This window comes from Gastrolobium bilobum, unplaced genomic scaffold (genome assembly GCF_033153095.1).
Source record: "Gastrolobium bilobum isolate Gb01-03AN ecotype WA unplaced genomic scaffold, APGP_CSIRO_Gbil_v1 utg3966, whole genome shotgun sequence".
In the NCBI taxonomy this organism is placed as follows: domain Eukaryota; kingdom Viridiplantae; phylum Streptophyta; class Magnoliopsida; order Fabales; family Fabaceae; genus Gastrolobium; species Gastrolobium bilobum.
The window spans coordinates 382,109-407,077 of NW_026898636.1; the positions used below are offsets into that span (position 1 = coordinate 382,109).

Genomic DNA, 24,969 nt, shown 5'->3' on the forward strand with positions numbered 1-24,969 from the left:
GGTTTTGATCTGGATAACATACAGGCTTAAGAGGTTTAAATCCCAGAAAGGGCCCATGAAGACGCAATGATCCCATTGCGCAGAATCCACATACCAAGCATTGCGCGGATTATCATATAAAGTCACCTTATATGACTTAAAGACTAAGGAAAGTCTTAGTAACAAGCTGAGTTCCACCGCGCATAAGGGAAAACAAAGATAGCTCCAGCTTGCCACTACCCTAAGAAAACAGTCTATTGTATAGACTTGTTCACCAAAGAAATGGCCAGAAAGGCACCAATTGAAACAAAAAGATAGCAACCCACAACAACCAATAAGAAAGTATGCCGCCTACAAAGAGCGGCACAAAACTTACTATAAATATGAAGGGAATAAACCCATATATGATCATCTGATTTCAATTAACTATAACATAAACCTAGCATTGATATTGACTTGAGCGTCGAAGTGTCTTTGCAGGTACCCTCGGTTGCTTCCAATTTCCATTGCGTTAGAATCTCTTTATAGCCCTTACGAGAAGAAGCACATACAGATTTAGATTTCTGCCTACTTGTTACAATTCTTAGCCCAAAGTCTTCAACCTTCAACCGTATCTGATTTGACCCAACCTATCTTGGACTGGTCAAATTAAGTTTATAATCTAAAAATTTTGTTTTGGTTGAAGTTGTGTTGAAAATCATTGAATTTTGAATTGTTTCTTGAATTAAAAGTAATACACAATTCACTCCCTTTTTGTGTGATTGTTTAGCCATCTTTTCTTTTCATTATATTTCTAACATAATCATTATATACCTACAACCTACCTACCTTACTCAGATGTTAACTTGAATATCATAGTGTAGTTTCAAATGCCATCCATTGTGTTTTACCGATCTCCAGAACATTTCGGCCGGATTGAAATAATCTTATATCATTCTCTTATCATAAGCAAGATCAATATTAAAAATGCAATTAAAGTGAAATATAGTGGATCATATGATACATATTCAATTATAAAGTGTAAGGAACTTTTCTTACGCCAATAAGAAATAAGAATGTAACTTGCCATACAACAACAGCTTTGGATCATATGATATACATATTCAATTATAAAGGGTAAGGAACTTTTCTTACGCCAATAAGAACATGTAACTGGCTATCCAACAACAGCTTTAATAATATACCTTGATTTATTAGTGATAAGATAATTTGTGGTTAAAAGAACTTCCACAATAGTTATTAGATAGAGGGGAGGGGTATATTTATAAAAAAAAAAATTAAACTCTTACAAATTATATATATATATATATATATATATATATATATATATATATATATACTAAGGATAATATATTATGTGCTGAAATATATTATCTCCAACAAATAATATAAGAATTTTATAAGAGTTATGTTGTAAGAAAAGTAATTGTATAATGTTATAGAGATTTGTTTTGCGTATCGTAATTTTTTTTTTCTTCAAAAAATGTGGGCCCACAAAATATTGTGTGTAAAAAAGTTTGTTGTGTCATGTTAAATAACAAATGTAAACCCCATAATATAATGTATAAAAATTTATAAATATAACTTTTCCGTAATTGTTTTGTTTCAATTTTTAAGCATCATGCCAAACAAGGAGCCGAGCGCGTGATAGAGGCAAAGGTTATCCGTGCCTATGTATAGCGCGTATATTAACGCGCCTACCGTTTTTTCCTTCGGTTATTGTCTGAGCTCGAAGCGTAACCTCTGTCGCTCTTCAATGGCCGCGTCCTCTATTCGAATAGCCGTCGTCGGTGATGTGGTAAAGTCTCTTCTCAATTCAACACACTTCTTCACTGTTACTGTTCCAATTTCCAAAACCCAATGTTTCCTTCAGATGTTTGTTGAAAAGTTGCTAATTTTGGAAGAATTCCCATAATCATCCATATTCCTTTACTCGCTCATTTTCCAGAAAAGTTCTGATTTTTGTGTTTTCTGAAGCATGATTGCTGGAACTTAGAAGAAGATACGCAGGCACTTGAGTTCTTGAAGGTACTTTTATCATCCATTCTGATTCTTTCCATTTTTTTTTTGTTGCTGTTGTTGAAAAACTTTTGCATATATTGATTGCTATTTGATTCAATCTTTGGTGGGGTGTGGTCTATGTTCCCCTTCAATATCCCTTTCCTTTTCCCCATCCCCGAATTGTACATTGTAATTGTGGAGGGTGAACCCTACAAAAAAAAGTAGTAATAATAATAATAAAAGATAGATTTACAGATCAAAATTATATTTTTAATTAGGGGGAAAAAAACTTTGAGGCTGTTAGTTTTCGTAAGATGTTAGAAAATCTTGCATTGTTGTGGAATACAAATTTCAAGTACTACAGAGGAAAATGATTCTTAGTTGATTGTTATTATTAATTTGGCCTTGGTTCTTAAGTGAAGGTTAGTTTTTTGCCTTTTTTTTTTGGACATTTTGTTTATGATGAAGTATCCTATGCAGGGTTTCATACTTTCATACCCGTTAAACACCAAAACTTGATATTAAGTTATTATGAGTCAAGCCAATTACATATTATCCCGCTAGAAAGTGGAGTGGATTGGCATATTTCAGTCAAATTTAATGTTTTGCCAAAATATAGATATTCTTCAATTCCGATTTTCTGCCACTTGGCCATAGCACAAGTAATAATAGTAGAATGGGGTCGGTTCCATTCACATGTAAACCAAAATAAATAAATAAAAATCCTATTTATGGAGTTAAAGAGTCTCCGGCTGTAGTCATTAGAGTTAGAAAGATGCTAAAATGAACTAGCTAGTTACTATTTAATATAGAAAGGCTGCAAAAAGTTAGATGAGATTCAAGTTTGGTTAGAGATTTGAGAATAATCCAAAAGATAGCCTTTGTTTGTGAACAAAATGAGAAGGGAAAAAATTGAAGCAATAAAAATAAAGGGAATCAAAATGAAAAATTAGAAAATATTTTTCTCATCTTTTGCTTGGATGTCATATAGACAAGGAGAATGAAAATGAAGAAAACATTATGATATTGCATATTCATCCATCGTTATTTTCTATTGAGATTGTGTTTAGAAGAATAAGTATGTAACTTATAATACTATAAACTTGTTGTTAGAGAAATATATAAACCATTAATGGGCCTTCACTTAATAGCTTAAACTTTTTGATTGAATTGGTTCTTTACATGGTATCAAAGCCTTGGTATCACGGATTCAATCATCACCGCTCGTCACTTTCTCTTGTAGAATTTCTTAGCACAGGTAGGTGGGTCTGTGCATTAGCCACCCTTAATCCCAGTGGGTCCTCCTGTGAGGGGGCGTGTTAGAGAAATATATAAACCATTAATGGGCCTTCACTTAATAGCTTAAGCTTTTGGGTTGAATTTGTTCTTTATTCCCTCTTGAGTGATTAATTTTGGTGGAATTAAGGTTAAATGTTCCTCCCATGTTCCTCTCACTTTCCATACTCGATAATACACTTTCACCCTTAATATCAATTTCCCAAAACAAGCCCCTCCATTTTTTCCTTGTTTCAAACAAAGTGTTAGTGTGTGTGACATTTGTGTAAACATTTGTGATGGAGAAGCCTACAGAGAATGGAGTAATGCCATTTGTGTATAAACGCCAAAATTGAATTAATCATGTATGGTTTTATGCAGTGAGTTTCCTTTATATTAATTTATATTGTCATATCTCCATTTTTTAGTTTATATGAACTTATTTAACAAGCATGTAGATGTATGTCCGATCTATCAGTAATCAATCTAATATAGACCTATATTGAAGTGCAGCCAGATCTGGTGCTGTTTACAGGCAAGTTTCATTGTTACTGCTGATCAACCTATCGCACTATGGTGATTTTTCTTAAATGCATTTAAGTGCCTTTGCTTCCTCATGGCCTATTCTGATTGATGTGGAAATGGCTGGTGTACACCTATGAAAAAAACAGTGCTCATATTGAAAATTGAATGCCATGACTTTGCTCTGTTGAATCTGAATACCTCAGGAGTGTTCCTTGTATATATGATGACTGATGAGCACTAATAGCTAGACACTTGAACAAATCAGCATGTCATTGCATGCCAAGTTTATATCCTGTTAATTTATCTTCATTATGTAACTGCTAAGATTTATTATGATTTATTTATTACACGGCTTATCCCTCTCTTATTGTTTCCTTCCTTTTTCAATTGTCCTGAATTGAGTTTTGTTAGGTGATTTTGGTGATGAAAATGTTGAAGTCGTTCAGAATGTTGCAAATCTTGAATTTGCTAAAGCAGTAATATTGGGAAACCATGATTCCTGGTTTACTGAACAGTTTTCTGGAAGGTGAAGTTTACATGTTTTGTCCTGGATCATTATGCTTCTATAAAAAGGACATTCTGGTGCTATAAAGCTCCCCCGCTCTATGCTGGGTCCAGGGATAGGTTAGACCCATTGTGTGGGTCTATAATAAGCCGCATAATCTTACATTTGGACAAGGCTGATTATATGAATCAAACTTGTGACCTTTTGGTCATATGGCAACAAAACCAACTTTAATGGCAAAGTTCATGTTGTCAGATTCTTCCATGAGACTTATTTAAGATTTATTTGTTTAAAAAAAAATCGGATGGGATAAAAGGACAATGAACTCACAATGTGAACAAGCACATATTTCAAACTCTCTCAAGTGCTGATATTTGGTCCAAATTTAAACTAACAGTTTGATTTGAATGTCAGTGAGAAGGATAAAGTTCAGCTTCAGCTAGAATGGTAAGCCTATTATCTATAAAGATTCAATTCATTCTGGGAATTTTTTCTCTGATCTATTAATGTGACTTTGTGCATGTTCTGCATTGTAATTTCTTACCCTATCTATATTCCTGATGTAAACGTCTATGCTGTTTCCATCTGTTGCTAATATGCTTATATTATTCTATGGATGAAGTAATAAGTTCATAAATTTATCAAAATATAATGGGCCATTTTTCCTAGCCCATTAGATGTTTAAAAGAGATTTTGAGATGCCTATGATGATTTTTTTTTACTGTGCAAGAAACTTCTCAAGAGTAAAGTTACCAATTACTGAAGAGGAAAGTTGACTACTTAAAAGCCTAATTTGGCATCTTTCTCAGTTTACCTTTTTTCTTTGTTCCAATCCCAATCATGGCTAATTTCCTTCAGAGTTCAGTTATAGTACTTCTATACTTTTAAGAGATCCTTACAAATTTTATTGATAAATAAATCTATTAATGTAAAACTCAGCCTTGGCAAGGAGCATGTGGCTTATCAACGTCTAGACTTCCCTCTGATAAAAGTAAGTGTTGTTGGTGGACGGCCATTTTCTTGTGGGGGTAAACCATTATTCCGGGAAAGGCTTCTTACTGCAAGGTGTGTATTATAACTAAAGCAATTATAGACAATTCAATTCTCAAAAGGCTTAAATGTCTATTTAATGTTTTCAGATTTCCACCTTTGCTTATAATGCCTACAAAAAAGAGTCAAGTTCACCTATTTGCTCTAATTATCTGATTAATTTGAAAGAATGTCTTACAATTTTCCCAACAGGTGGTCATAGTGTTATCTTTGTATGTTTCTAATGTATTTCTCATATCTAACAGCCATCTTGCATTGGCTCATTTAATTATCCAGTTTTTTCATAAGGCATAAGCTACAGTAAAAATAGAGTTAGATGGCCTCTTGTGACTTGTCAAGGAGATCATGTTATATGGTATTTTACCCTTACTAAAGTTGCCATTGTAGCTCAAAATCAATTTATCAAATTTGAGCTTTCTCTTAGATATGGAGTCAAAGATATGGATGAGAGTGCTAAGAGAATCCAGAAAGCTGCTCTTGGCACACCAGAAGATCATTTTCTTATATTACTTGCACATAATGGACCGACAGGTGCAACACAGCATCTCAATTTTAAAACATCAGCTCCAGTAGTGCTAATTTGTCTCATCTAACACACAGTGACTTTTGAACTTTAACTTTATGTAGGCCTTGGTTCTGATTTGAATGATATATGTGGAAAAGATTGGGAATTTGAGGGTGATGGTGATCATGGTGACCCAGGTATAGTATATACTTAGGAGATTCGATTGTTATTAAAAATGTTATCCTTTTGTGGTTTTGGCAGTCAGAAATCATGTCAACTGTCAAAACTGTTTTTTTTTTCTCCTTACTGATGCTAAATAATTGTGTTACAGTTTTTTTTTTTTTTTTTTTATGAATTGTTGGTTTGTTTAAATAGTGGGTTGTGGGTAGTTATTTTGTTTGTTTTGTTATTTGAATTTTAACTTTAGGCATTAACTATTAGTGGAGCCTATGTAGTGTTAGTGGATAGTTACTTTGTTGGCTTGTATTATCTATTCAAATCTTGAAATATTTGAATAAAGATGATCAGAAGAATTATTTGGAAAAAAGCACTCTGTGTAAGAGGTCAGGCTTCCTCAGTAAAGCTATTTGAGGTCAGGCTTCCTCGATAAAGCCAAATTTCTATTTTTATTTATTGTGTTTGTAACAATTGGTATCAGAGCTAGGCACAAACACCACGCATGGAGAAACGATTCGAAAGACTGGAAGACGCGATTCTGTCTTTGGCAAAACAATTCAAGGAGATGCTTACCAAACTTTCCAATCGGCTAGATGCTCTAGTACCAACCACCAAACTATCTCAATTCCATTGTTCTCATTTCATACTTGAGACTTCCACACCCAAACATTTATCTCTTTCTCTCTCCACCAAACGAGCAATTCCCCTCAACATTACCATTAAAAATTTAAATACGGTCAAAGTATCTCAATCAAATAATGTCCCTCAACCAAGACCCCACTTTCGTTTAGACATGGGATATCCAATGAGAAATTCAATTCTAAAATTCTTTGAGAAGAAGAAAGAAAGAGTTGTGGCGAGAGGACGTTTTCCAATCAACAGCAAAGGAGAGGCGGATATGGATATTGAAGATGATTTAATTACTTGATATTGATTTTACTCTTGAGGACAAGAGTAATTTTTAGGGGGAGAGAATGTTACAGTTTTTTTTTATTATTATTTTATGAATTGTTGGTTTGTTTAAATAGTGGATTGTGGGTAGTTATTTTTTTTGTTTTGTTGTTTGAATTTCAACTTTAGGCATTAACTATTAGTGGAGTCTATCTAGTATTAGTGGGTAGTTACTTTGTTGGCTTGTATTATCTATTTAAACCTTGAAATATTTGAATAAAGATGATTAGAAGAATTATTTGGAAAAAAGCACTATGTGCAAGAGGTCAGGTTTCCTCAGTAAAGCCATTTGAGGTCAGGCTTCCTCGATAAAGCCAAATTCCCATTTTTATTTATTGTGTTCGTAACAAATTGGTTCTTTTATTTCAAATGCTTGTGTATATTCACCAACGTGTCTTGGTCCGAGTGGAAGGGGCTGGGGTCCTTAAGCAGGTGGTCTTGCGTTGGATCGTGGGATTTGTGTATGGAAAAAATTACCGTTGGGAGGGATCCCCGCCTTTGGCACTTAACTATATTTCTGGAGATTAATCTCTCAACTACCTGGTGGGAGAATAGTCTGAGAAGCAAAAAAAAAAATGCTTATGTAGGTTCCTCCCACGTATCAAATTATAGTAGTGATTTTGCTGGCCCTTTTCAGTTTTGATGGAACTGTATCTTAGTATGCTACGTGTGATGGAGATAATGCAAACATAGCAAAAACGGGATACCGGTTTTAACCTAGTTTATTATGTTTGTATAACAGATCTAGCACACGCAATATCCTTGCTAAAAGAGAACAATCAAGTATCTATTCCATTGGTTGTGTTCGGTCACATGCACAAAGAGCTGGCATATGGCAATGGCTTTAGGAAAATGATTGTGGTTGGCGCTGACAACACCATATACTTGAATGGGGCCATTGTTCCAAGGGTCAAAAGGTTGGGGGATGAAGACAAGAGAAGCTTAAACGATGAAAGTGCTCTTTCTTCACCAGAGGCAAAAGGTACAACAAGAGCCTTTACTTTAGTTGAGATTTCAGAAGGAAGAGTTGCTAAGATTGCAGAAATTTGGGTCTCAGTTGTCGAAGATAGGACCACTTTAGAAAAAGAGCACATATTATTTGAAGGCAGTTAGGATCCTCATCCTCCACGTTTAGGTTCCTGCTTCAGTCACATGGTATTTAATGCATAGATGAATACAGCCCGAGGTGAATTATGCTTGGATACTAATTCCTTATCCAGATGAATACATCTTATTTTAGTTTAATACTACTGTGTAGAATTGACATATGCTTTATACTAATTCCTTATCTAGATGGTGGTCCATTATTTGTATCAGTCCTCCATTTTATGTGGTAATTCAAATGTGCACGGTTCATGTCATTAATTTCTTTCTAGCAGAGAGGATACCTATTTGTTCTGCATGTTCTTGCACATTTGGATACATGTTGAATGATATGGGTGGGTCTATTGGATTATCTAGGAATTGTTCCAACCTGGGGTCATGGTGCATATTCTTTATAACCTGGCACTGTCTCATATGGTGCCATTTTATTATCCAAAATTCACTCTCTTCCAAGCACTATACACGGGTTCTGCACTTGATAGGTTCTGGACTAAATCATTTTCACGTTTGCTTTTTTCTGGACCCAATGACAATTGCAGTGCTGTGAAGTGCCTCCCATGACTTTAATTTCCAAAGTAAAAGATAAAGAGGGCTGTGACACTGAAGTTTGACCAAACTTTTAATGATTTGATGCTCGCTGTTTCCATCTCTTTTATTTTGATAAAGTTACCAAAATGTTTCATTCACATGAAAGAAATGGACCTATTTCCTAGACTTCCTCGATTAGCCCTGCGATTAGTGAATGACATATTACACGAATACCATTTACTACCATATTATATAGACTCCTTTCTGTGGTCAACACTAGCCATATAACCTATTTTAAAGCTTGCCATTCTGTAAAGGTGTGCAGTAATATTATTTGGCACTGTCTTTTCCCTCTTGCTTTGTTAAGGTTTGGTGCACCGAATTCCAAGCAGTCTAAGGCCTTTTTTTTTTTTTTCTCAACTTATCTTGTTCCTTTACAGCCATTGGATAACGGAAAATAAAGTGAAAAAGAAACTTAAAGTAACCCTAAGCACTTTCCTAGTTAACCCATTGACATTGATTTTGACCGTGCTAAAAATTGCTAATGACTTTATTGTAGAAATTTGGGGCACCATTTTATAATTGTATTATGAATGTGACAGCAGATGCCCCATCATGTTGGCCTTACTTTAGTGTCCACATATATTTGATAGACAACTCTGATTCATTGATCTATATCTTTCTCCTCATCAATTCGAGAGAGCATTAACATTATTCCTTCATTTATTATGTTTCCTACTTTTCTATCCTAGAGGTCCCTCCTCTTCAATATTAGTCTATTAAATTTCTCGTTACCTGTCTACCTAGCTTTCCTACCATAAAGCCAACATTTTGATTTATCTACTATTTCTATTTTTTGACGAGTCATTTATCTACTATTCTCTAGAAACCCAATTTTAATTTTATAAAATATTTTTTTCTTTTGTATAATATAAATTAAATTTATCGATTGAGTTTAATGTGATGGAAAGTGAGTTCAAATTTTAAAATTTCAAAAAGGGTATTTGTTAGGATAATTTTCTAATTGTGACCATGTCCAATGTGTTAACATGAGTGATTTCATTTTATTTACTGATATAACTTAGTTATTTTAGGATAATTGGAAAGAATTCTACAATAATATCTCGTTTCTTGCGTCCATTATTGGGTTTATTTCTCTTAAAATAATGTCGTATTAAGAAATAAAATAAAATAATATTAAATTTAAAAAAATTAATAAATTTGTGATTCTATACATCAACTAATTTTGCAGAGAAGTTGTGATGTGAAAATTGATGCGAAACAAAATAAATTTTTTGTAGAGAAAATGTTACTGATGATAAAAACAAAATTGGTGAACAATATGCGTTCGCCGTTCCATTGTGGTGAGTTATGTTGCACTGACACGGGGTACGACACGACACTTCGATATGTTAATTCTAAAAAAGGTTAAATTTTGACACATTAAGACACGTTTTGGTATTATATAATATTTTTAATTTATGTAGTGTATATTATATTTAATATTCAATAATTTAACAAAAAAATAAAGCTAAACTTATAATATCCATCAATTTTGCAAAGAAACATGAGATATCCCAAATGTTTATATTAAACTCAATAAAATCATAATCATAATCTAACGAATTTAATAGTTGGAACTTGGAACTCAAAATGCAACATAATGTAATCTTTGAATCTTTTTTAAGTCTATGCAACGAGTATTGAAGTGTCGAGAAGTGTCAGTTTCGAAAAACACATCACAATTTTTAAAATATTGATGCTTCATAGGTGCTGAGCTCTTCCCAATAGATGCAGTTTCATCGCTTATAAAACTTCTCAGTTTTGGAGTTGGCATGGTAGCCTTTATGGGTACAGACGTATAGTGACCGAATCCTATCTCAATTAAGGAAGAGAAGTATTGGTGTTACATATGTACAAGTGTTTGAAGCTTAAAATAAAATAAAAAATGACTTGAGCTACAGCTACATAATTAAGATTCTAGCTACGTATTCGAATCTTCTAAATTTCAAAAATACTAAATCATAGTTAAAAAATAATTTTTGATGAAGAAAATCATTCACTTTACCTCGTTTAATTATTTTTAGGCTTCAACCATTGGAGGACCGATAAAGAATTTGATCAATTATCTATCCCCACAGCTGGCAAATCAAGCGTCGTCGCTTGGTAAAACGTTGAGGTCTCAGACAAAGAAGTTGATACGGCATTTATATCTTTGAAAAGTTGTCAAATGTCTAATAATGATTGATTTTGGTAATAAATATTTAAAGAATATCAAATAATTTATAACTCATTCTTATATAACAAATTAAGACTTTATTGATAACCTTTGTAATCCTCTATCTGTGCACTTGTCTTTCTTATACGTTATTTTTCAGCTTTCATAATAAATTAAATTAATTTTTTTAATTAACTATTCAATTAAAGGAATTTTTTTTTTGGAAACAATTAAAGGAGATTTTTAATTTCTTTATTTAATACTTAAATTTCTTCAATCAACATTTATTATAATGAATTATTTATAAACTACCATCAAAACAATATTTTATCAATTAAATTAATTTTTAAATAATTGTATTTTATAGTTTTATTTATTTTTTAATTATCAACAAAATATATTTTATACATGTATTTTATTTTTCTTAAATAAGTAACTGCCAATAATAAAAAATCTGTCGGTACTAAAAAAAATTAAGTATTTAAATAACCTCCAATTAAAAAAAAAATGAAAATATGAAGAAGGAATGTTACTCTGACATTTCTGACCACCCCACTCTCCTTCTGTTCTGCCATAGTTGTCCTCTCTCGTAGAAGATACTCTGCCACCTTTGACCGAATCTGACCCCTCTAATTACACTATTACGTCATTCTCCCTCTTGTTATTCGCAAATGGATTGTCTCTGGTTTATAAACGAACTTTAGATATATGTTCCTAGCCTCCTAGGTATATTTCGTGTTATATAAAGTAAATAAAAAAAAAATTATTCAATTTTGCTTCCAAATTTAAATCATTCCGTTGTACTTGCTCATAATCAAATATCAAAACTACCCTTCATATTGGACTATAAAATCTACCATCCTAGAACTGGCAATTCGCTATCGTCCGGATAGGTTTGTAAAAAAAAAAAATTAAAAGTATTTTTTATAAAAATTAAAGTTATTTAACTTTTTTAAGAGTTAAATTATACTTACAACTTTTTTTTAATACAACCTCTTACACCTATATCTTAACACCGTTGATTTTCGCCAATCAACGGTTATGATTTTCACAAATTAAATTCATTAATTAATTATTAATTCATAATAAATGATAACCGTTGATTAGCGGCTAAAATGGTGTTAAAATATGATTGTAAGAGGTTGTAAATATAACCTTTTCTTTAAAAAAAAAATGAAATTAGCTTTTAAAAAGTGCAGATTTTTAGCCTTGTTTAGGATATTTTTTTTAAATAGACATCCTAACAAACTTTGTAATAAAAAATAATTTTTTTCTTAAAAAGATTAATTTTTTGAGAAAAAAAATCTATCCAAACAAATTGAGTTAATTTTTTTAAGTTATCAACTCGCTACGAAACCACCTTGTTTAAAGGTGAGTTATAGTTATAGTTGAGCGCAATGCGGGTTAGTTAATAGAATGGGTTGATTTTTCCTAAGCTTATTTCGATAATTTGAATAAAAAATCTTACTTTTTTTTTATAATATCTCATTCAATTTTTCACTTTTGCTATCTTTTATAATTTTTTTACTACAGGAGGGTTGACTGATACTCATCCACCCGTCATAAAATAAATTGAATTGAGATTTTCAATTTATTTTCTTAAATGAGATGGGACAAACTGACCCGTTTTATAGTAGATTAAAGAGGGGTCAGGATAAATAGCCTCTATTATCACCCCTATCAAAAATATGTCTAGATTCGATTCATTACATAAGCTATATATATATATATATATATATATATATATATATATATATATATATATATATATATATATATATATATATATGTGAGAAATGTTATATTTATAATTTTTTTATAATATCTTACAATCATATTTTATCACTGTTGATTTTCGTCAATCAACGGTGATAAGATATGGTTGTAAGAAGTTGTAAGAAAAAAAGATTGTAGCTATAATCTTGCTCTCTCTCTCTTTATATATATATATATATATATATATATATATATATATATATATATATAAATCAATTTTATTCTTTAATCTCGTATTTTTGGATATGATGGAAAAGTTAATAAAATCTAAATCCTACCATAATTTGTAATCTTCACACGAACTAATTACAACTCATAACATAATTTCTATTTTAAATTGAGTTTAATTTATATATGTGAATTAATAATCATTGACTCAAGTGATATTGGGAAAGCCACTCTCATTGCTTGACCAAGAATGGGTGTGCAAAATAACCAAACAGAATTGTTTTCGAACAAAACCGAACAGAATTGTTTTCGAACCAAACCAAACTAATGTGGGGTAAAAAAAAGTTATGTTCTTTGAATCAAATTGATTTAAACCATTCGATTCAATTCTTAAAAAATTCAATTCAGTTCAATTCATACGTACCCCTAGTGACTATGAAAAAGAAAAGGTCCTTCGAACTTTACTTTAATTATTTATGTATATATTATTTATAATTTTAAATATTTTTAATTTATTGTTTTAAAAATTTACTTAAATTAGTTATATGTATATATTTTTTATAATATTTTTAACATATATCTTTTTTCCTTATGTTTATTCTTCATATTTAATTAAGGAAAAAATATTTTTCCAGTCACCGGAGATAAAGCTATCTCCAGTGAGTTCAAAACTACGTCGTTTTGAAGTTATAAGATTAAAAATTTATAATGATAAAGACTAATATAACCTTGTATATTATAATTACAAAAATACTTTAATTTTCGTCACAAAACAACTTTTTTTGAGACTGAAGATAATTTGTCTCCTGGAGAAATCTTTTACCTTTTAATTTTAATTCAAAATTACTCAAATAATACACAACTCGGAAAACTTACTATTTTCTAAATAAATGCGAAGCTTAAAATCCGCTTTAGTCTTTGGAAATCAACGGCTTTGTGTGTAGGCTATATAAACAGTCGTGTTAATCTTTAAATAAAAATAAGCCCTCTGTTGGACAGTCCCATATAAAATAATATCTTCAATTTTTATGGTGATATGTTAATGTGTAATTATATAGTTACGACACGTTCTAAATATATTATGTTTATATAAAAGGGTTTATATTTCTGTAGTTGTTATACGTACAATAATCAAATACTTGTCGTATATACTTGAAAGCACTAAATATGAAAAATCATAACCATACAAAGGATGAAAACATTAAATGTGAAAAATCATAACCATACACCTGTCATTGCTGTATGTAAAGCGGCTACAGAAATAATTTTACTTTATATAAAATATTTATCAAACTTATTAGTTTGATAGCCCAAGCTTACCAGAGTATAATATTTTTATTTTTAATAAATCAACATAAATTAGGTAAAAGTAGAACACAAGAATAAATCAGTGTTTTAAAATCTCACCCCATCTCCCCGGGTCAATTTTGACCCCTCCCTTCTGAAGATTGAGGTCACAAGTTGGACCCTATATGCATATCGACTCATCCGACCCCCAAAATTCGGCTGGGTTTCAGTGACTCCCGAGTCAGAGGGGTCATTGCATGTTTTTTTTTTTTTTAAAAAAAATTTCATGAAACAATATTGTTTTATTAAAAAAATAAATAAAAATGCTTGCAAACCTAAATCTAATTGTTCTCTTCTCTCCTAGTGACCTAAATGTTTTCAATCTTAACCTCACTGCCGTGAATCTTCTAGAAAATGTAAGAATTTTAACCTTTCAAATGAAATTCTTACGGTTGTCGATGGAAAATAAAAACTCGTTCTTACTTCTTTTAAATTTTCCTTTGTCAGAGATCTTCTCAAAAGAGGCAGAACCGGGTCAGTGTAGTGACCCCATTAGAATATGAGTTTTGTACTTTGGTATCTTGATACTTTAATTAGGTTGTATAATATTGACTTGTGATTGTAATTGATGAATTATGTTAAATATATTTTGAATCTTTGATGATTGGTGATTTGTTTTTTAATATTTTCATATAGGATATATATATTTATATTTTTTTTAATATATAAAATTGAGTCAGCGTAATGAACCCCTGACATCAGCCGAGTCGATGGCCGGGCCGAGTTTTTAAACACTGGAATAAATAAGAAGAACTCTTATGACTTCCAATTAATTTATTCAAAACACTTTCTATATTAGAGTTTAATGTTTGCAATTCAACCTAAAACCTTATATATTATTGTCAAATTTACTGTTTTACTATACACCCCTAATTGCCAACAAATGAACTTATCCAAAACTCACGCCCACAATTTATGAAGGGTGATTTTTGACTTTTCATCCAATTACTCACCATCCCTCGTCAGAAACGACGTGTGATGCACAGTACAACCTAACTAGCTAATGACCCTCGTTTATCTTTTTGTTATCGAAAACATTATAACAATTTATTTAATTCATTTACTATATCATATAGTTTAACTTTATGATATACGAAAGGGTGAGAGAGAGAGAAGTGAGAAGAAAGATGAATGGTCCTGCCCAGCAGCAGTTCCAGCTCACCCGCTTGGGTCGGATCCATTTTCTGCCACTCTCAGAAGCCACAACACAAACACAAACATCAACACAAACACCAACACCAAAACCTTTCCATCATCCCAAGTAAAATAACTTTCCAACATCCCAAACATCTCTCTACAAAAACATCCTCTTCCTCAAACAAAACCAAAATCCCTTTTAAAAAAAAAAAAAAAACATTTTTTTTTTTTAAAAAAATTATTTTATTTTTCTACTTAGAAATAGAAAGCATAGGATAAGAATAGCCCATAAAAATCAGAACCTCTCCTGGTATCATCGTTCTCGTTAATGCTGAAATCACTGGGATTGTGTGTTAAATGGGCAACGTAACGGGAACAGTTGCTGCAAAATTCGCTTTTTTCCCGCCAGAGCCACCAACGTACGACGTTTACAGAGAGCAAGATGGGAGGGTGGTGTTTTCCGGCGTCACCGCCGATAAAAACGTCGACGTTCATCTTCTCGACACCAAGGTTGGGAACAAGATCGTTGCTACCTTCTGGAGACACCCTTTTGGTAGATTCACCTTATTGTACTCACATGGTAATGCCGCTGACTTGGGTCAAATGCATGACCTCTTCATCGAGCTCAGAGCTCACCTTCGTGTCAATATCATGAGGTTCTTTTTTTTCCTTCAAACCCATTCTGCTTTTAGAACTATAAACAAAAGGCCTTTTTCTGAATATTTCTTTGAACTTTGTTATATTTTCAGCTATGACTATTCTGGATATGGAGCATCTACAGGTAAGGTAAGTAACTCATAGGATTTGGAAGGAAGATTATCAGAATTCCATTTGAATTATGTTTTTTTTTTTTTTCTCTATCAGCAAATCTTACTGTGTGATTATATTTCCAACTGTGATAGCCATCTGAGTTCAACACATATTACGACATAGAGGCTGTATATAATTGTTTGAGGAATGAATATGGAATTAAGCAAGAGGATTTAATATTGTATGGTCAATCTGTTGGAAGTGGACCCACACTACACTTGGCTTCTAAGTTGCACAAGTTGAGAGGTGTTGTTCTTCACAGTGCCATCCTTTCAGGGATAAGGGTTTTGTACCCTGTCAAGATGACATTTTGGTTTGACATATTCAAAGTAAGTTTTGCCTGAGTGTTCTTCGTAGTTCTTATTCTGCTCTAATCTTTAACTCTTGAGTTTTTTTAGTAACAAATTCTCTTTTGTCATTTCAGAATATAGATAAAATTCGGCTTGTCAACTGTCCAGTGTTTGTTATACATGTAAGTATATCTTTCCATCTATGTTTCTAATCAGTTTCGTCAATGAAGTGTCTTTTTGTGCTTCAACTTGATCATCAATTTCTTTCTTGAGGCTTCTATCCTGAAGTGACTGTTCTGTAATTTCTTATTTTGCTAACTCTGACGAGGAGTTGTTCATATAGAGGCTAGGCTGAACCCTTAAAAGTATAAAAAGAATTTTAAAAAAATGGATTGTGAAGATTATTCAAATCGATTCGTCATTTACTTAAAAACACACTCATTATGAAACAGATTTCAATTGTTCAATAATCTGAATGTTTGATTGCAAATGTCACACGATGCAAAGTGTAAAATGTATTTAGAGATTCTGAGAATCAGATGTCTTGATCCTTGGTTGAACTTTTACTTTCCTAATTTTTCCACTTCCAATGAAGAAGCCAGATGAACAAAGAAGTGTGTGTTTAGGAACCTGGTGGTGTTTGAATCCAATTATTATTATTATCCTTAATTCAACAAATATTGGAATATTTTTTGCATGTATTGTCGCAGTATACTTTTCCACCTGTTTGCAAAATGTCTTCAGATTATGTTTACCAAGATGATAAAATGTTGCGTCAATCTGTTCAATTTCTTAAAAACAATACAGAAGTTGAATTACTGCTGCAAAGTGCAAATAATAGACATTAGGTTCTGGAGTAAAAACTGAAACAACAAATGCTGGAGACAGAAGTCGATATCATTTCCTGTTTTCACAGAGAATTACTCATTTATTTGCATGCTGAACTGAAGTTATAAGAGCAATCTGTAGTTCAAATACAGATATAAAACGTGTAAGTGATGTTCGATATGATGTATATGTTAAGTGAAAGGTTGATACTTTGATTACATCATAGGATACTAAAGAATGTCTATATGTAAACTTTGTATCCATTTAAGCATAGGTATTTGAAATATTCCTTTTTCCAAATGCTTCTCCCATTATGTTTTTTAGTTATTTTATTTCTTCAGTTTGCCTTTTATAGAACCTGGGAGCAGTCTGCGCCTGTTGTGCTAATGAGGAATATTACAAAAGATGTTTAAAAAATTTGTGGTATTTATCTGTTTTTGCATCTCCGCATTCTAATATTAATTTTGAGAGAGCAGGAAACTAAACAATTTTTTGGTGCTTAATAACAGAGATTAAGACAATTCTAGAACATTAACTCTCTCTCTCTCTCTCTGTGTGTGTATATTTGGGTTTGTTATCCTATCTGACTGTCTAATTTTCTGTAATAGATGTTTTTTACATGCGACTAATGAAGAAGCCACTTTATTAACAACTACAAATTGATATCTTTTATGAGTTACAAAAGATATCGTGGCACATTGGAAGAAACAGTAAATAGATTTTTAATATCCATATCTTGAAGCCAACAAAATTATTGCGGAGATTTCAGAATATCAATACATCTTTGCATTTCTTTTGGTTGTTGTTAACCTGTTGCCTACGGCCAGGCAGCATATAGCAGGGTATATGCTATATCTTTGCATTTAATCATTGCTGTTAACGTAGTCATTGTTGTAAATGGAGCCAATTTTGATGGGGGAAAAAATAGATTTCGTTTGGGACTCATGATGATTTTCTTCAACTTTGTTGTTGCATAGTGTTTCCTCGTATCATTGTTCATGAATTCCATACAAAACTCCTTAGCTGACATGGATATTTGTCTCATTAGCATATGTAGTCTTTTTTATGAACTAATACAATTCCCGGTGCTAAAAATAATTTTATTTGCCTGTTAATGGATTATGGTCAGGGAACAGATGATGATATTGTCGACTGGTCTCATGGAAAGCGATTGTGGGAACTCTCCAAGGAAAAATATGACCCTTTGTGGGTTAAGGGAGGTGGCCATTGCAACCTTGAAACTTTCCCCGAGTACATCAAGTACTTGCGCAAGTTCATTAATGCAATGGAGAAACTCTCACTCACAAGACAGACAAACAAACAACTCACTCAAAATCCTAGTATCACTGAATCCAGACATAACAAATGCTTAAGATTTGGTAAAAGATAGCTTGATCTTTTTAAGGTTTTGGATGTAGGAATTCAGAATGACGGTTTGATTGAAGGTTGTGCTCAGCTGCAGTAGTACCCTTGCTACATTGATTCATGGATTAAAAGTATGTGAGAGACCCTAACCCCCTTAAAAAAATGATGTCTTTGATCCAAATCCTGTTGAGATAGCCATAGCCTTATATAGTTGGAGAATTTCCGAGTGGTGTTTGCCTGGTTAATTATAATGTACTTGATTTTGGTATCTGACAAAGTTGAGTTTATCTATAGGCCATCATCATTCTCGGAAAAAAAATTAAGAATCTTTTTCCCACTACTAAATCTTTTGTCAAATTATCTAGATAGCGCGGGCACCTAGATTACTTATATTGAAGGTAGATCAACATGTCTTATAGTTACTAGAAACAATCGTGTTGACCTCCAAGGCAGTTGTCAACAACTTGTTGGTTTTCAAATCATTAATATTTTCTCAATGTGCTGTTGAATTTGAAACCATAGATTATGTAATGTTCACTTTTAGTAAAATAATTAATGATTGGATGAAAACTACAATATAACTAGACATGATGCATGATTTGATAATCATTATTTTCTATTGTTTTTGTTAAATTAATGGTGCAAAAAGGTTTAAATATATGGCATATTTAAATATATTTTCCTGCCTAATGTTCACCCCAATATTGATACAGTAACATGTAAGAGAAAAACATATTTGTTAAATACAGGTGTTTTGATTATGAGTGACAGTAATATATACCAATGTAGTATGGGAAATGTGCTCTGCCTCGTGGTGAGAATTCTGAGGCTTGAAGACCTGGTGTCATTAATGGCGGGTCTTTGGTGGTGAGACCCATGTGACTCTCTTTTAATGGATTAATGAGTGGTGAGTGAAAGCATGCATGTGCAGTTTCCCAGAAAAAGGAAGGCTTTGTCTTTGCACTCATGGGGAGGCCTCTCATAAATGGAAATGCCAAGTCAAGCAACTCTTCCAAACCTTTAAAACCTATATAAATATATAATACCAATATACCAGGTCAAAACACGTGGCCTATTAATTAGAAAAGTATAATATATAAAATATTTTTTAGAAATTTATTTGCGAAGTACATAAATAAAAATATACTCAGTATTATCATTTTATCAATTAAAACTCAAGATAAATAGAAATTTTTTCAAAAAAAGAAAAAAAGAATGGTATTTTCTGCAGATTTCATTCACACGATTTTTATCTGATAATAGTACACATGCAGTTACATTTATATGGTAAACTTAAATTTTATATAAATTCATAGATGATTTAAAAAAAAAATATACACACTATTTTATTTATACTTTTAGTTTATATGTACTCATTTGAGAAAGAAGTAGAAGAAAGAAACAGAATGTATATTAAAAATCATGTTTCTTTTGTTTTATTATATATAATGAAAACAAATGGTGTGATTTTTTTTTTTAAATAAAGTGGCGTGAAATAACATGACCCAATAATTTAATAATTTTTATGTTATTTTTTTTTATAACTCAAGCACAATTGGTTGCTACATGGGTCGTTGTGATCCTTACCTACAGACTTTAGCACCTCGTCCGGATCAAGAGAATCTTAAACCCTACACAATTTTCAAATGTATATGATGGAACCCATTCATTCATAAAATATAAACAGCTCCATAAAATCACTTGAAAACATCCAGCTGCCCATGCTTTCTACAAATCAAAGCTTAAGTTTATCACACGATATTCCAAAACTAATCGAGCTTAACCAGTTTCAGCAGAGCAATTGTATAACAAGTATTGAGCAGTTCAATCCAATTGATGGGCTAAAAGGATATATCATTTCCACTATTTTTCCCGGCAATTCTTCTCCTTTGGGTGAGGTTTTGTATAATGATCAACTACCTCATAATAGTGTCAAGTTATCTTCTTCCAATTCTCATATAGGAAAGAATCCAATTGATTTTTCTTCCATAAGTCTTATTGTTATTATAAAGAGGGCGAACCGGAGCAGTAGTAAAGCTGTTCTTTCATGATTGAAAGGTCATGTATTCGAATTCAGGAAACAGTCTATTTGCAATTATGCAAGGGTAAGACTGCGTACAAAGATTTCCTCTACCCCACACTCGCTACTCGGATTTAACGGAGAGTGGTTTAAGTGTTATTGTTATTCCTTTGGAGGATGCTAGAGGGGAGTTACAATGCCAAGAAAGCTAACTTGGGAATATCTTACAAGACTCATGCAACTTCAATTCCTTAAATTCACTCGCTTCTCCTAACGAAGACACTAGCGGCATGATTTAGACCAAAATAATACAGTTTGTGGCTAGAGAATTTATGCATGTTTGGTTGGCTAGCTGAACGTGGCTACTCCATCAATAACCCAATCCACAGTAGTTGAGAAATTCTATTTAAATGCAGGACTGAAGTAAAATGATGCTTGCATTTTGTAGCCCCAAGAAGGACCCATTGAGGAGGACATTTTTGGACCCTTTGGATGACATAACGAGTCATACAGTCAAATATTCTTCTTGTATTTGTATAATATTTAAGAGAAACTAACACTTTCCTTTTTATCATGTTTTAAATGGTTTTCTAATTCCTTTGGCATTGTTTAACTTGATTCAAATACTTCACATAAATTGCTTTTAGATGCTTACATAAGATGACATTTGCTTCTTCTTTTCTTTTCTTTTTTTCTATTTTGTGATTGTTACTTTTAGATGTTCTTGAATGTACTTATGACTTTATATCGCGTTTGTTTGATTTTAAATGTCAACTTAATATTGCAAAATAAATATGGGATATAAGAGTTTTGGTTATATAAGATTTTATGTATCCTATTAATTAAGGTTTGTGCATTTGATTGTGAAAAAATGAAAGCATTTAAAGTTTGCTTTATTCATATAATTTTATGAAAAACTGTTTATGATGCAAGGTCACGATGAGATTATATTGATAGATGGAGAAATGAGATTTGATGCTTACCAGTTGGATCATGCATCTAATTCCTTCTAATTAACAAGAATCCAGCACCATCAAAATCTTGGAAGTTACCCAGTTCTGGAGTCATTTCATTGTACAATCTCTTTCATGTAATTTCTTGGTTTGTTATTGGACATGGTATAAGTTAACTCTCTTCATTTTGTTAACTTTTAGCCAATTTTGTTAACTTTCATATTATTCAAGTAGTTTATATTACTCATCTTTCATAATATTACTCATACATCGCAATCTAAGCTTACATTCTACATTTCATGAATGCAGAAGTTAATACTTAATAGTTAATACACTACTTGCAAGCTCTGTTTGCTCAAAATGTAAGATGTTATCAAACAGAATAAGAGATATTTTCTTGGATTTACACATTCACATCCTTTGCTTAGGAAAACTCATTAATACAACTCATGAGGGACATTGAACTTCAATAATAGTAAATAAACATGTCTGGAGAGCGATACATTCACATAACATAGAACACTACATAGATACTCATATTCCATGGGCATAATGGCTTTCATTTGTTATATATATATATGTGCGCTCGCGCGCGCGTTGAAATCCTCTAGTATTGCTAAAAAAATTAGAGGAATCAAAATCAGCAAAATAAGAAAGGTTTCAGCTTTTTATACATCTTCTCAAAATCAATTTCCAGCCATTTACGTCCCCAAAAATTTAAATACAGCATAGCATGATTAACTCCTTACAACCACATGTAATCTTGATAATCTTGATAGGTCATCCTAGTGGAAACTAGTGTGTGGATCCTTTGGGCAAGCTTGAGGACACTTTGGAACTCAAAGTGAGAGCATTGATAGGGAGCTACAAAAGGTAAGCTTTTGGACTTTGAAATTTATCTCGTGCTTGTTCCACCATACCCTGAAGGGGTAGTGGTTTATGTGGCATATGTAATTGCATTGATTTGATGTGATGCATTTGATATATGTATGTGTATGTTATGTTTTTGCACTTGGTATGTATCAAAGAGATTTCCTTGTGTAATTCAGAGAGTACAGTTTCTCTGGCTAGTAGGATTTATTGTTACTACGGCATGAGCATTCTGGAGCAATGTTTGGATGAGCGTTATTTGCATAGCATGGATATGTATATGTTGCATCATACAGTTTATTGCTTTTATGCTGAAGTGAACTTGGGGGTGGAGGAATCTCCAAGGATCTCTAGTTTACTGATATATATATATATATATATATATATATATATATATATATATATATATATCTCATCCCGGGTTGTGGGGATCTCCTTTCAGGTACGGATGATGTAGGAGCATCCGTTGGCAGGAGGCCACAGTAGATTACATTTTGTATATTATGGACTTGCATATGGCATGTTATTTTGGATGTCTGTAGCATCATATGTTTATGTAGTCTTATTTTGAGAATATGTACTATTGATACATGAAGGAGGGACTTAGCCTATGATCATAGTTATTGGATATCTTTCATGTTGTTGATGCATGTAAAGGACTTTAATCATATGTTTTGTATTAGTTAAGTTCCAATTTATGTAGTCTGTAGACATTTATGTATTTTGATACAATTATGATGAAAGAGCTTGTACGCCTATTGGATAGACTGAGATGATGTCAGTATCTATTGAAATGTTTATCAAATTGAGATATCATGTGGAAATTATCCCTAGATGTCCGAAAAACAAACGGAGCTCTGTCCGTTTTGTTTGGGTGATGTTGGTAGGAGATTATCACCTTGTGTGATTAACTATCTTCATTGTCACGAGAAGCCATGTTGTTTATGAGTACTTCATGGTGGTATGATATATTTAAGTGAGATTAGATGTTTCCACAATTTGTATGAGTTATAATTACAGTTTGAATTGTTTATAAATACGGAAAGTGTTTTAAGCAGTAAAAGATAATTGTTTAAAAAAGAAGAAAGTTTATCCGTGTTTTAATCAACTACTGTGATTGTAAATGCGCTTAATATCATACGTAATGATAACAAACCGGTTCTAAAATGGAGAGTTACAAATAACCCCCCAAAAAAATCCTCTTAGAAGAACCTTACACAAGAAGAAACAAAAATTCCTTAATTCTTCAAATAGGCAACTGTGAAACTGAATACAGCTTCTCACAACAAAAATTCCTTAATTCTTCAAATAGGCAACTGTGAAACTGAATACAGCTTCTCACCCCATATGATAAAGGCAATAACCCCCCAAAAAAAGAACCTTACACAAGAAAAAACAAAAATTCCTTAATTCTTCAAATAGGCAACAATTATAGGCATGTGATTGCATGTGTTTGCGTGTGTGTGTGTGTGTGCGTGTGCGTGTGTGTGTGTGTGACAATACAAAACATCAAGAAAAAAAACTTGAGTTTTTGTGTAAATAAAGTGTTGCTTATTTAGCATTCCCCTAATTCTTAATACATGGGATTGGCTGTTCTTATTTGTGGTGTACAATTTCGTGGAATGTGGGTAGTGGTTATGATCGATTCGATAGAAAAGAGGGAATAGTGTGTATTTTTCGTTGGGGATTTCCTGGAAAAAGTCGTCGTATTTTTCTCCGATTCCTTATCAAAGATATTCAGTCCATCAGACTCGAAGTTAAGGAGGGTATTTCTACTCGCCGTGTCCTTTATATGGAAATCATAGGACAGGGAGCCATTCCCTTGGCTCGTATTGACGAGAATTTGGCTGTATGTTCCATAATATGTTCCATAATCATAATAATTGGAGTTCTTTACACGACTTCTCTTTCATTTTCATGAAATGTGTGTGTGTGTGTGTGAATACAAAACATCAAGAAAAAAAACTTGAGTTTTTGTGTAAATAAAGTGTGTATGTTCCATAATCATAATAATTGGAGTTCTTTACACGACTTCTCTTTCATTTTCATGATGTGTGTGTGTGTGTGCGCGCGCGCGTGCGTGCGTGCGTGCGTGCGTGCCATTTCTCAAGAACAATAGCTAAGGGACCCGCTTCGTTCTGAAAACTCGCTTCAGATATGAAACTTTGAGTATTCAGAGATGTTTTTGTTATTCCCAATAATAGAGCTCGATAACTAATCGCTTCTTGCAAGGCACGCCCCGTTCGTTCAGCTCGCAACAATCCAATTAGTTCGCCGGGTAAAAAAACATTCGACATTCCTTCTTCTGAAACCCATACTTTTGATGTTATTTGACGTACAATAATTTCGATATGTCTATTATGAATGTGCACTCCCTGAGATCGATAAACCTCCTGGATTTTATTAACCAAAGAAATATGTGTGTGTGTGTGTGTACAAAACATCAACAAAAAAAACTTGAGTTTTTGTGTAAATAAAGTGTGTATGTTCCATAATCATAATAATTGGAGTTCTTTACACGACTTCTCTTTCATTTTCATGAAATTTGTGTGTGTGTGTGTGTGTGACAATACAAAACATCAAGAAA

At 32.4% G+C, this 24,969-nt stretch overlaps 2 protein-coding genes across 3 annotated transcripts; both read left to right on the forward strand.

The window, feature by feature from the left end:
• The first annotated feature begins 1,618 nt into the window (after positions 1–1,618).
• On the forward strand, positions 1,619–8,218 carry LOC133317883 (uncharacterized). Its single transcript, XM_061519779.1, has 9 exons — positions 1,619–1,777; positions 1,957–2,007; positions 3,769–3,790; positions 4,192–4,306; positions 4,700–4,732; positions 5,225–5,350; positions 5,760–5,866; positions 5,963–6,037; positions 7,711–8,218. The coding sequence occupies exons 1-9, from the start codon at positions 1,652–1,654 to the stop codon at positions 8,079–8,081; spliced, it is 1,026 nt and encodes a 341-aa protein (XP_061375763.1). The 5' UTR covers positions 1,619–1,651; the 3' UTR covers positions 8,082–8,218.
• A 7,001-nt stretch (positions 8,219–15,219) lies between these two features.
• On the forward strand, positions 15,220–24,789 carry LOC133317871 (uncharacterized). 2 transcript variants are annotated; one of them, XM_061519753.1, is made up of 6 exons: positions 15,220–15,902; positions 15,996–16,032; positions 16,149–16,385; positions 16,481–16,528; positions 18,304–18,468; positions 24,639–24,789. In XM_061519753.1, the coding sequence occupies exons 1-6, from the start codon at positions 15,604–15,606 to the stop codon at positions 24,714–24,716; spliced, it is 864 nt and encodes a 287-aa protein (XP_061375737.1). In that variant the 5' UTR covers positions 15,220–15,603; the 3' UTR covers positions 24,717–24,789. The 2 variants fall into 2 exon arrangements, with proteins under 2 accessions (XP_061375737.1, XP_061375736.1); XM_061519752.1 differs by lacking the exon at positions 24,639–24,789 and having other exon boundaries at positions 18,304–18,910.
• Positions 24,790–24,969: the final 180 nt, after the last annotated feature.